Source organism: Tiliqua scincoides, chromosome 14 (genome assembly GCF_035046505.1).
Source record: "Tiliqua scincoides isolate rTilSci1 chromosome 14, rTilSci1.hap2, whole genome shotgun sequence".
Taxonomy (NCBI): Eukaryota; Metazoa; Chordata; class Lepidosauria; order Squamata; family Scincidae; genus Tiliqua; species Tiliqua scincoides.
The window spans coordinates 13,907,266-13,920,343 of NC_089834.1; the positions used below are offsets into that span (position 1 = coordinate 13,907,266).

Genomic DNA, 13,078 nt, shown 5'->3' on the forward strand with positions numbered 1-13,078 from the left:
AATATCTGACCCAGTTTCTTAGCATGTAAGTAGTACTTGGAGCTATGCAATTACCAGGATTTTCATGAGGCTTCTTATCACCCTCCCATGATGCATCTGAACTGTCTGACATGATTCACATTATGACTCTAAATTTTTCCTTTGTTGTTGAAGACATGGAGAACCCCAAACTTTTAGCTGCTTTGATTTTTTTTTATCTGCCCCATCTCCAAAACATGCCTCATTCACACAGTTCAGAAGGCATGCTTGAGTATGTGCTTAAAATAGAACATCCTTGGGGTTATGGGAGGTGAAAGAGCAGTGCAAACCCTTTACTGCATGTCTTGGGAAATGCGAGTAGTGAATAGAGAGTGGCGTCTGTCTGCATGCTAAGTATTGCAGCATGCAGTTAGTAAAATGCACAGGAAGAGAGAATAATTTTTAAAAATCAGCCCACACAAGATGTGAGAGCTGTTCCATGTGGTCTTATACTGGTGTAATCCTGTTGACCAAGCTGATTAGCCTTGTGGAAGGGATCTCTGAATGGTTCCTGCTGCAAAATATTAGCACTGAAATATTAGCACTGAAACCCCTTCCTTGCTCATTAGGCTAGGACAGGGGTGCCCAAACCCCGGCCCGGGGGCCACTTGCGGCCCTCAAGGCCTCTCTATGTGGCCCTCAGGGAGCCCCTAGCCTCCAATGAGCCTCTGGCCCTCCAGAGATTTGTTGGAGCCCACGCTGGCCTGATGCAACTGCTCTCAGCATGAGGGCAACTGTTTGGCCTCTCGAGTGAGCTGTGGGATGAGGGCTCCCTCCGCTGCTTGTTGTTTCACGTCTGTGATGCAGTAGCAGCAGGAAAGGAAAGGCCAGCCTTGCTTTGCGCAAGGCCTTTTACAGGCCTTGAACTACTGCAAGACCTTCATTCATTCATATAAGTTCATCTTTAATATATTCATTTATGTAAATTTATTCAAATTTGAAATGTAAATTAATTTGGCCCCCGACACGTTGTCAGAGAGATGATGTGGCCCTCCTGCCAAAAACTTTGGACACCCCTGGGCTAGGATATCAGTAACTGTGGTACATGTGCTCATTTTTGTATATTCTCTTTCCCCCCTTCCTAAAGGTACTTTCAATGCCAACCCAAGTATGGACTGTTTGCCCCTGTTCATAAAGTTACCAAGATTGGCTTCCCCTCCACGACACCAGCAAAAGCCAAGACGACGGTCAGGAAAGTCATCCCAACTCCCTCGAGCTTGAAACGCAGCCCAAGTGCCTCCTCCCTCAGCTCACTGAGTTCTGTGGCATCATCCGTAAGCAGCAAGCCAAGCCGTACAGGACTAGTAAGCTTCTTTCCTTACTGCATGCTTTACATTCCTCCTCACACCTCCCGAGCAGAAATTGGCACAGCACAGATCTCGCCAAGAGCATAGGCTGTTTTTCTCATTGTCCAATGTCTTCCATTTTATTTTGCTCACTGAAAGCATGCATGAAAGAAACCTTAGCTAGCCCTGGAGAATAAGAGTTAGTTTTACTTTTAAGCTTTGTGTACTTACCATTTGTCAAACTAACAATTGCTGCTTAAATAAGAAAGGGTCAGATAAGGTGAAGGGCTTCTGTGTTATCTGCTTGGGGTCTACACCAGCATTTTCCCCAGGCTGCAGTTTGAATGAAACTGAAGTCGGTGGGACTTGCTTCTGAGTATTTGTGGCAAGGATTCAGTGATGTATTTCGGTCCTGGCCCACGTTAATTTCAACGTAAATTACTTTTTAAAAAATAGTTTGTATTTGCACCTACTTTAATAAAGTCAAAGGAGCAATCCAATGTCCTGAAAGGCAATATATAAATACCTGTTGTTGTTAATATTACTTGCTTGAGAATTAACTATTTTAAAAGTAGTATATTTAGTAGTAGTATATATTTGGTCTTAAGGCCTCTTTCTTTGGCTTCAAGTTAACCATGACTTTATCATAACCATATCATTTTGCAAGACCTAGACTGCAGAATTATAAAGCTGAGAACTCTTAGCAACTTCCTTTTTTGCTGCATGCGATCCCAGATTGGTGGATTTTTTCTGTATTTACTTTGACTGTGCCCTTGTCGAAGAATGCTTAGCAGCTTAACAACCTAGTCAGTTGTTGAGGCTCCCACCTTAGCTTGAAGCCAACCCTTTGTTTCCCTTTATTAAATGTGTGCAGAATTACAGCGGTTCCTGCACTGTATTTCATGAGGCTGGTAGTGATCTGTAGAGCTAAAGTGTATGTAGAGCTAAAGTGCTTTCTATGGTAGCCAAGCTCTTAAAATGCATGTGTCGTCCTTGAAGTTGACAGAAACCTCTTCGCGGTATGCAAGGAAGATTTCAGGCACCACTGCTCTGCAGGAGGCACTGAAGGAAAAACAGCAGCACATTGAGCAGCTCCTGGCTGAGAGGGACATGGAAAGAGCAGAGGTTGCCAAGGCCACCAGTCATGTGGGGGAAATAGAGCAGCAGCTAGCGTTGGCACAAGATGGACACGATCAGGTAGGCCGGGGGTGCTTTGTCTCCTGAGCAAGTGTTGGGATAAAAAAAGAAGCTGTTGCCAAAAACAACAACAACAATAACAACAAGGGGAACAGAACTGGACCATCCATGAAGTTGACTGAGGCGGTCAAGGGGCAGATTGGCAGGGACCTTGCCACCTCTCTGCTGCCTCCATCACTCCTTGGACTCAAAAAGGAAGCAGGGAGTGGAAGAGGAGGTATGGAGGAGAGTGATGGAATCAACCACTCCTCTCTTCTCTATGCTTCTTCTTCTTCTTCTACTCCTCTCTTTCTTTGTGAATTCAGGGAGTGGAGGGAGGCAAGTGCTCCTCATCAAGACGAATCCACCATTCTCCCCTCTGCCACACTTCCTCTTCCACTCTATTTCACTCTTCTTTTTTATAAAACCCAGGGAGTAGCAGGATGAGGAGGAGCAATAGGGGCAGTGGCTGGGCCACCCAGTCAAGGGGGCAGCCTCTGGCACCACAACAGTTTCAGGCATCAGGATGTCCTGGGCCAGCTCTGAAGGGGAAGTTTACCAGGTATCCCAAGGAGGCTCTGGTGTTAGCAGGGATTAAATGACTATTGATTTTTTTTTTTCACGTTCTAAGTGATTCTGTAACCCTTACTATCCAAATACTTCCTGCACTGGACCGAATAAATTCTTAGGATGAAGAATTATTCCAATGAAGAATTATTCTTAGGAATTCATTATTCCAGCCTTATAAAACTTGTTTTAAAATGTGCCACTGCAGGCAAATTCCAGTCCAGGGTGATTGTGATCCTGGTTCCTTTTGGAAAAAGGGAATCAAGCCACCATTTTGGAACCGTCTGCCACATACGTAGATTTTATCCAGAGTTCTGTATCGCCCGTTGTAAATAAATGAGCAACTAATTCAATTATACATCTTTGTTAATCAGCGCATACTGGAAATGGAAGCAAAGATGGACCATTTGCGGGCATTGGTTGAAGCTGCTGATAGAGAGAAAGTAGAACTCCTCAACCAGCTGGAAGAGGAGAGAAGGTAAACTGAGCTTGCACAAAAAACTCTTGGAAAGGTGTGTGTGGATCTTTTGGGACAAACTGTAATTCCCGACATTCACTGGGTGGTTTTGAACAATAATATGTAAGTGATGCTGAAGAAGAGCAAAGAAGAACTAGAAGTGCTTGGTACGAATCCTGGTGACGATGCTGCGGACAAACCTTGACTGCTAGCTTCCGTGCCGCGTCTGCCCTTTGATTCAGTGTGTGTTCTTGAGAAACCTCTCTTTGTTTTGTCCGTAGGACAAACTCACCACGGTTTGTGCTCTTTCAAGCTGTCATGGCTGTTCTCGAAGAATCTTGGGGATTTGGTGACGTTGAGATATTTAGCCCCTCCCCCCCAAAGTTCCAGGAATTCCATAGGTGGTGGGTGTGCCCTTGGTCTTGATTTCTGTTAAATGGGAATATTAGTGTGACCTGTTTTGCAGGGCTGTGAGGAGGAACCAGATGAACACGGGAAATAATGTTGCACACCTAAAACTGTTCCATAAACTTAGTAGTAATGTTTGCAAACTCTGTGAGCAGACTCTTTACTTTAGGACAGGGGTGCCCAAACCCCGGCCTGGGGGCCACTTGCGGTCCTTGGGGGCTCCCAATCCAACCTGCGGGGAGCCCCTAGTCTCCAATGAGCCTCTGGCCCTCTGGTTACTTGCTGGAGCCCGTGCTGGCCCGACGCAACTGCTCCCAGCCTGAGGACAGTTGTTCGACCTCTCACCTGAACCGTGGGGCTAGGGCTCCCTCCACTGCTTGCTGTTTCATGTCTGTGATGCAGCAGTGGCAGCAAAGGAAAGGCCGACCTTGCTTTGTGCAAGGCTTTTTATAGGCCTTGAGCTACTTTAAGACCTTCATTCGTTCATGTAAGTTCCATTTCTAATAAATTCATTTATGTAAATTTATTCAAATTTTAAATGTAAATTAATTCTCTTTTTCCCTGGCTCCCCACACAGTGTCAGAGAGATGATGTGGCCCTCCTGCCAAAATGTTTGGACACCCCTGCCTTAGGATGATGGGGTAGCAATAAAACATCAGTACTGCAAGGCATGGAAATTCCAGTTCAGGGACTGCTTTAACTTTGTCCCTGGTCGGCTGTGAGCTCACCTTGAGCAGGTTGCTAAGCAACCTAACAGTTTGGTTGTATTTGGCAAGTGTGTATTAGCTGAACTGGCATTTTACAGCTTTGGCCACCTAGGATTTCTCCCACTTCCCTTGTTAATTGCAATTGAACCGCCTGTAGCTTTTCATCCACAGAAAGATTGCAGACTCAACAGATTACAACTGAGAAATGCAGATTTAAAACTGACTCTCTCCCTCCCCACCTGCAGTACCTTGTTTTCTGTTCTGACAAGGGACTTTTTCACACATCATGCTTGCTGTACAATTCTGCTTAACTTCACACAGATGTTGTCATGTTTTGTCTGTCATCCTCAGGTGTGGTCCACAATGCAGCACATAGGATTGGCACTTGTAGGCAGGCAGGACTTCCTCTTTTTGGCTGTGGAAAAGGAGGAAGTGCTCTGTGCTGTTCTGTATGTTTGGATTTTGGGTTGGCAAATCCTATTGATTTTTCTGGAAAGATTAGGAGAATGCGTACCATAAGAAACAGCTGTCAAGATTGCAAAAAAAAAAAAAAATCACTCTCATTCCCCTTTTTAACGTTAAGACAAATAGCTTAGAACAATATTCAGGTGCTTCCTCCCCAAACCCATCACTCCACTTGAAGGAAAATAAAACCCAAAAGGGGAAAAAACAAGAGAGCAAGAAAGCAAAGCGAAGTGGGTAGTGTAATGCAGAGGGAGCGTCTTTTATCTTCCTCAGTGGCAACTGGTGCTGAACAATGGTAGTAGCTTTTATATCAGGTGGACCTTCCTATTTCACCTGACTCTTTGGATTATGGACTCTTTGTGCTAACGGCCTGATCTGGAACAACTGCAGTTCCTGTGATGGCAGCAGGGAATTGATGCCTCATCTGTAGAAATCCCAGTTTGATCCTGTGAGTTTTGACATCTCGTACCTTTCCTAAGTAATTGAAATTCTGTTGCTGTGGTGCTTGACCATCTTTGTCTCTGCTTTTTTACTCACAGAAAGGTTGAAGACCTCCAATTCCGTGTAGAAGAAGAATCCATTACCAAAGGAGACTTAGAGGTAAAATGCCCCCAGCTGTGTTAAAACTGGCTATTTGGTAGGATGTTGAAAGCCAAGCCTAGCCACTGCCAGTCTTAAGCAAATAAGATAGGATCTCTGTTATTGGTTGACAGCCTGGGAATTCGCCTAACAAGTGTTGATACCATTATCTTATTTTCCAGAATATGTTCTGAAGCTCTGTGACTTATAGGATTTGTAACTCTGTTTTCCCCCCTAATTTTTTGTCATGGCTTCTATATCTGAACAAGTAACTCAACGTCATTCTCGTGTTTTTAATTCCGCCCTTCTTGCTTTTTTATGCAATGCCTTCTCGATGCTTTTCCAAGTTATTCAGTGCAATTGCCGACTGTGAAACTTGCAGTGTTTGAAACAGAGGCGAGTAAACAATGCTAATTAACCTGGATAATTATTTATGCTAAATTCCTTTCTGCATTTCTCAGCCAAGAAGTAAATTCCAAGAGTGTATTCTCATTGAACTTGTTCAGTGCCACTGTTAAAGATGAGCAGGGCCATCTTCTTATTTCAGTACTAAGGCACATATCATTCCAAACTGTGTAGGTACATGTTGGTTTGAAGGGCAAGAGTAGAAGGAGACATTGAAGACACTGCCAGTTTTGTAAACTTAATTAATAATGTTGGCTATATTAAAGCTACTTCTAATGTGCTTTAAAAAAAAAAAAGGCAGCAGTCTGCTTAGATGCTTTCATCCTAGTGTCCTAGGCAATGCTAATTTCCAAGCTGACTGCAGAGCTGCAAACCATTTGGGGCTGAAAGTGCCAGCCTTGTGTTGAGTTGTCCATTTCACATTAACATCCTTTCGTTCTATTTTACGTTAATCTTTCATCCATTTTTATCCAGACTCTCCGTGGACCGCTCATTAACCTTCTCAGCCTGTGATCTTGTGTGTGCGCGTGTGTGTTCTTCTTTTTGTTTTTTCGTTTATCAATAACTAGGAGAAAAATGAACTTTATTTTTAAATTTCACAGATTGTATTGAAGGCTTCAAGCACATCCATTCAGTCTTTGAGAAAATCCCAGAAATTTAGCCTTATTGAATGTATGTTGGCTTCGTACCAAACAGGCTTCTCCGACTTTTCACATTGTGACTCACTTTGAGCATAGGAAGTAGCCTTTTGCTGAGTCAGCCTTGTCAGTTTTGTCTACGCTGGCTGGCATGGCGTCCCTCAGGACCTCAGAGGGGAGGGTTTCTTAGTCCTGCCTGGAGCTGCCAGAGTCTGAAATTGCAGCCTTCTGTGTTCCTAGCTTTTGCTCTACCACACAGCTATGACCTCTTCACTCTATTTAAAGTGACCTTTGTCACTGAGACATCACCCAGCCCAAACCCCATTGCACACTTACACGTCCGCTCTTTTCCACTTACATGAGCAACAGAGTGGTGTGGAAGTTGCTTCCTTGTAGTGTATGATCTCTTGCCACAGAAGAGTATTTGTGAATGCCATACGGGTGTGGCAGATCACGTGGGCCTTTCCCATCCTACACAGCAGCTTCCTAGAAGGAAAGACTCTGCCCACATGGTTGCAGCATTTGTACCTGCTCCCAGTGGTATAGGAACATACCATAGGAGCTGGTTTCTGTACTTCTAGGTATACGTGCACATGTGTGTGGCCACCCCCTGTTGCAAACTTAGGGGGTTTGGGGTGCTCAGAGTTCTTGGTTCTTGAACCCTAAAGCCCTCAAGGCCCCCCTATTTAGTAGTACTGCCACCACCCTGTATATGCCAGTGCCTCAGTCCAGGGACACTGAGACTCTCTAGGCTTAACTCTATCCCTTGCAGGCACTGAGCGCTTTCTCCAATTAAAGCTTCAGTCCTCAAGTTACTAGACCTCAATGAGTACTTGGTAGCTTGCTGAACGGCTAGGCAGGATTCTGAACCTTTGTCCCCAGCAGACAATGAAACAACTTAGTAAAAGAGATTTTAGTTTATTAAATACATCAGGTTACATAAGGCAGCAAATGCTAGAGGCATAAACAACTAGGAAACATATTAGCAATAAAATAATAAAGCTAGCTGACTTTCTCTATTAATCCCTATCTCTCACCTGGGTCAGCTTCTCTTGTAGATCTTTTAGCGCCAGGCTACCTGTGAGGCCAGATGCCCATGGTGGACAATTGGAGCTCATAGGCGTGCAGGATGTTGCACCCAAAAACTCTGCCCAAGAACAGCTGGACACACCCCTTGGGGCACTCATTATTATACTTCTTTTGCTAATAGTGCTGAGGTGACTTCATACTTATTTAGACTGTCCCATCAGAAACTTTTGAGGACAGAACCTTCTCGGAGTGGGTCTGGTTGCCAGCCCTCCTAGTTCTTACCCCTCCCAACTAGAGATCCACAGCTGCATTCCATTCCGCTTGATCAGGCGCCCCTCAGCCTACTGAGGTGCTAAACATTCCAATGGGTTGTAATTCTTGTCTGTCCTTTCTGGCCAGCAAAGGAGAGGCAACAATCTTTTTTGTTTGTTTACTCACATTCTTGCAGCTAGGAACTGCGAGCCACTTCTCCGTTACTGACTTAGTTTGGTTCAGGCTTCACTTCCCACCTAGGACTATCATGTACATATTCATGACACCCCCCTCTCCAAATTTCATGTAATTCTCATCAGATCTTGTCACTGGGAAAGTGGAAAAATAATCTCCCTCTGCAAGAAGCAACTGTGTAAATCCACCCCTAGTTTGAAGCACTAAATATTTTTGTCTCCTCTTGTTTTGTATCTTGTCCTTAGTATTGAGCACTTAGGCAATCTCTCTTTGTTTAATTTTTGCTGATAGCGAAAGAGGCAGATTTCTGAAGATCCTGAGAATGTAAGAGGACATCTGAAAATCCACCTTAACATGGGTTATTTGCCAATAGAACATCCACTGATGACCAACTTAAACCACTAATGACCTAATCTGCAGCTGGGGGCTAGCTTCCCTGTTTGTGTGCATGTAACTTTGATATCCATTGCAGTGCTTTAAAGTCAGTAATGTGTGTAGTAGGGTGGAAGGGGGGGGAACCCTGAAAATCGCCTACTCCCATACAGTCCGGCTCATCCTAGATCATCTGGCAGTGTCCTACTTAGAGTTCTACCTCTGTCCCAGGTAAAGGGGATGGCAACGAGAAACAACCTTCTTGTTGTGGCACAGCACCCCTGGAACTTGCTTCCAAAGGATCTGTGATCAGCCCCCCTCTACTCTGTGACCAGGGCAGTTCCAACAAGGCTTAAAAACATTTCTATTTCAGCTGACTTTTGCGGGAGGAGGGGAGGAGCTTAATACTCTGTTGTGTGTGTATTTTATATATTTAAGCATTTTATAATTCATATTTTTAAAGTAGTAGACTGCCTTGGGTTCCTTTTGGAGAGAAAGGCAGGATATAAAACAAACAATAAATAATATCCTTTTAGTTCAAGGAAGAAACTCTGTAATTGGGTACTATCTTTGTTAGTATTTTATCCCAGTCCTCAAGTTTTAATACATAGTTCTTGAAAAGTTTTTTTTATAGAAATATACTAATCTTGGGTCCATTTTTTAAAACAAGAAATTCCACCACTTTCAACTACTGCCAAAATTCTGCTGGCTACCCAAGAGCTCCCACTAGTGTTCAATGAATGACACTTCAGGAGGCTGAAATGGATCTCCCAAAGGGGTCTCCCTTTCACAAAATGTTAAGAGGAAGGTCCCAAGGGGGAGAGACTTGTAAAACAAGCCAGTCACCTACCTATCTCCTATCAGTCCATTTTCAGTGGGTTAGTGGGACATCTTTGTTCTTTAGATAAATCCTTTTGGAGGGGGGCAGTGAGGCAGCTGTTGGGAAGACTTTTCCTTTCACTTGTAAGGACACAGTCGCTCACTTCCTCCATGCACAAAGGTCGATTGAATTTTCAAGAAGATCCATGGAATGGCGCTGGCTGCCTCCTCCCACCTGCTCCAAAGCGAAATAGAATTCTGAAGCTCCTTTTCTGCTGTGCATTCTTTTGTGTTCCATTCGCACAGCTTATTCGGCAATCTGGGTTTCCGTTATTCTCCCAAATCAGGCTCACGGTGTATTCGACTGAAATCTGCATGCAATCTGTCCCCTTTTTTGTATTTTGTGCTCTCCTTGCTCGCCCGTATTTTTTCTGTGTTGGGTCCCCCTCTTACCTTTTTCCATAGCAGATGTCTTCCCCTGTGGAAGACCTTTTTTCCTTCTCAGAGATGGTTGTTAAGTGTTTTTTTAGTGCTTCTGGTTTTTGTTTGAGCGTTTCCTGCATTGAGTTTGCAGTACCCCAGCACGGAAGACTTGGAATGATCACCTGTCCTACTTAATACTGCTTATGCCCGTCAGCAGATGCTGATGCAGAAATAGGTTGCCAGCTGACCAAGAAATTGACCTGGCCTGCTCCTTTGCCTCTAGTGGCAACCCAACTACTGAAATGGGATGGAGCTTTCCATGGCTTGGGGGGGGGGGATAATATGTGTACCATTTAACTGAGAGCCCAAAGGACCAGTGGGCATGTTACAAATATTACTGAAAACTTTTATGCACAAGGTGAAGTAGGGGTAGGATTAAACTCATTTTGCATAACCTTCCTCAGGCCTTCTTAATTGCCGTAAGAAGGCAACGTCAAAATTCTTTCCTCTGAATTCCCCACATTATATGAAGCCTTTTTTTTTGGGAGGCAATTAACCCATTACTTCCCAGCCCACAGGTGTATACATTTGATCCCTGTTGCACATATGCAACGTTGGGCAGAAATGGCTTAAGCTATGAGAACCAGCTGCCTTGCTTCTACCAGTCTTTTTGGTTTCTTTTGCTGGCTGAATCAGGAAAACGGGAACCACTGAGGTTAAACAGTCAGGATGGTGGGGAGACAAGAAAGAGCTCCACACTTGAGAAGCAGCACTCGGAGCAAGTATCACGCTCTCACTTTCAGGACTTGTGTGCCTGTGAAATCTTTAGTCCAGGTTCTTTTTTTCATCGTGAATAAGCACACAAACTCTTCCTGAGATTGGCTTAACTGGCAATTTCGTTTCTGTGCTTTCGGTGACACAAAGCCTCTTTTAGATTTAACAGCAGAATCTAGTGACCATAACAAGAATGAGAATGTTGTTAAGTCTCTAGAGAAACATCAAGGCCTAGTGAACTGGTCCATAAGCAGGGATGGGGTGGACATTTTTTCTACTGCTGCAAACCTTTTTTTGTCAAAGCCACTAAGTAACTCCCAGTAAACCCTTAAAGACAGATATGGACAGAGAGCGTTTGCTCCAAGGAGGCGAAGGACAGAATAGGCCCTTGGAACATATTAACTTCTCTAATTTGTGCTGATAATTGTTACAGACTGATACATAACTTGGCTGCATGACTTGCCATTCTTGTTTTTGTCCACACCTTCCTTGTCTGTCTGTGTGCGCATCTCTCGTCTCTCATCACGTCAGCCATGCGTCACACTTCCAAGTCGGCCTCTCTCATCTGCAGCGTGTCTGTGATCATTTTGTCTCCCCCCTTCATGTTTTATTACCCGCTTGCATCTTTGCTACTCATCACTAGTAAAAGACAACTGGTGACACGGCCTGCATGTAGCTCCTCATTTTCCCTCCTCTTGTGCTGGCATGTGATGGTGGCACTGTTGTGCTCTCTTCCTTTCCCTTTTTACTAACAGACGCAGACCAAACTGGAGCATGCCCGCATTAAGGAACTTGAGCAGAGCCTCCTCTTTGAAAAGACCAAAGCTGACAAACTCCAGAGGGAGTTAGAAGACACTAGGGTAATGGACTTCGCTATTTAAATGGGCAAGACCTGTGGTTGTGTGTGTGTGGATTTTTCTTTTCCTTTTTGGTGATGGGGAGTGTTTCAGATGCTGGGAAAAGACTCCATAATCTTGTCTTTCAAAGCCTTTGCACAGTGATGCCAGCCCCAAGTCAATGTGCATTTCTTAAAACTAGCTTTCTTTCCGCAGTGAAATCCAGGTAAGATTCTTTCAAAGAAGAATAATCTTGAAAGTATTCAAAGAAACCCAGAACATCACACACCTATGGGATTCAGCAGGCCATTAAACTTTTGTTGTGTTTTTAAAAATTAGATCTTATTCTTGATTCAATGATAAAGGAATGTGCCTCCGAAAATCAGTTGCAGGGGACCATCGGCCAAGAATTGATCTGCCCACCTCCCACTTGTTGGCTACCCAGAGACAATTGCTAGACCACTGTGAACTAGATGGGATCCCATTGGCCTGATCCAGCATCCAAGCTTTTCTTATGTTCTTAGTATCTTGTAGAAGGCCACCTTAGTGTTCCTTTTCAGAGAGGTGGTGATCGGGGTGCTTCCAGAGGTCATCTGTTACTTGGATAGCTCTGTGCCATTTTTTTTATTGTTTGTGAGATTTTAAGACAACATAGCCTTCAATGAGCAAGCCGAAGTTGTACTGGATATATATATTTTTTTTCTCCTTGAGGCACAGATTTGCCCTCCCATCTAAGGCTGCAACTTGCCAGGCTCTGCTCCTGCTATACTCCCATCAGCTTTGCTCAGTTGTTGGCAACCTTCAGTCTCGAGAGACTATGGTATCGCGCTCTGAATGGTGGTTCTGGAACAGCGTCTAGTGTGGCTGAAAAGGCCGATTCGGGAGAGTGACAATCCCTTCCACACAGGGAGCAAGTGCAGTCTGTCCCTGGTCTGTCTCCCTGGCTATGGGCCTTCCCTCTTTGCCTCAGACTGTTGGTCAAGTGTCTCTTCAAACTGGGAAAGGCCATGCTGCACAGCCTGCCTCCAAGTGGGCCGCTCGGAGGCCAGGGTTTCTCACCTGTTGAGGTCCATCCCTAAGGCCTTCAGATCCCTCTTGCAGATGTCCTTGTATCGCAGCTGTGGTCTACCTGTAGGGCGCTTTCCTTGCACGAGTTCTCCATAGAAGAGATCCTTTGGGATCTGGCCATCATCCATTCTCACGACATGACCGAGTCAACGCAGGCGTCTCTGTTTCAGCAGTGCATACATGCTAAGGATTCCAGCTCGTTCCAGGGCTGTGTTGTTTGGAACTTTGTCCTGCCAGGTGATGCCGAGGATGCGTTGGAGGCAGCGCATGTGGAAAGCGTTCAGTTTCCTCTCCTTTTGTGAGCGAAGAGTCCATGACTCACTGCAGTACAGAAGTGTACTCAGGACGCAAGCTCTGTAGACCTGGATCTTGGTATGTTCCGTCAGCTTCTTGTTGGACCAGACTCTCTTTGTGAGTCTGGAAAACGTGGTAGCTGCTTTACCGATCTGAGCTTTACTGTGCTTTGCTCAGTAGCAGAACAGGAACATATGCAAATGCCTTATAGGAAATTATGCTGCTGGTCCATCTGGTTCAGTATTGTCTACACTGGCTGCCAACTCCTCTCCAAGGTTTCAGATATGAGTCTCTCCCACTCCTACCTGCA

General features: G+C 44.7%; 1 protein-coding gene across 4 annotated transcripts in view; it reads left to right on the top strand.

Moving 5' to 3' along the window:
• CLIP1 (CAP-Gly domain containing linker protein 1) overlaps positions 1-13,078 on the top strand; it is a 68,140-nt gene that overhangs the window by 14,905 nt on the left and 40,157 nt on the right. For 2 of the 4 annotated variants that reach the window (XM_066609545.1, XM_066609548.1), the window contains exons 5-9: positions 1,106-1,322; positions 2,304-2,501; positions 3,422-3,525; positions 5,624-5,684; positions 8,474-8,506. In XM_066609545.1, the coding sequence (XP_066465642.1) occupies positions 1,106-1,322; positions 2,304-2,501; positions 3,422-3,525; positions 5,624-5,684; positions 8,474-8,506 (613 nt within the window). The remainder of the gene's footprint in view (positions 1-1,105; positions 1,323-2,303; positions 2,502-3,421; positions 3,526-5,623; positions 5,685-8,473; positions 8,507-13,078) is intronic. The other 2 variants (XM_066609546.1, XM_066609549.1) reach the window with 1 other exon arrangement.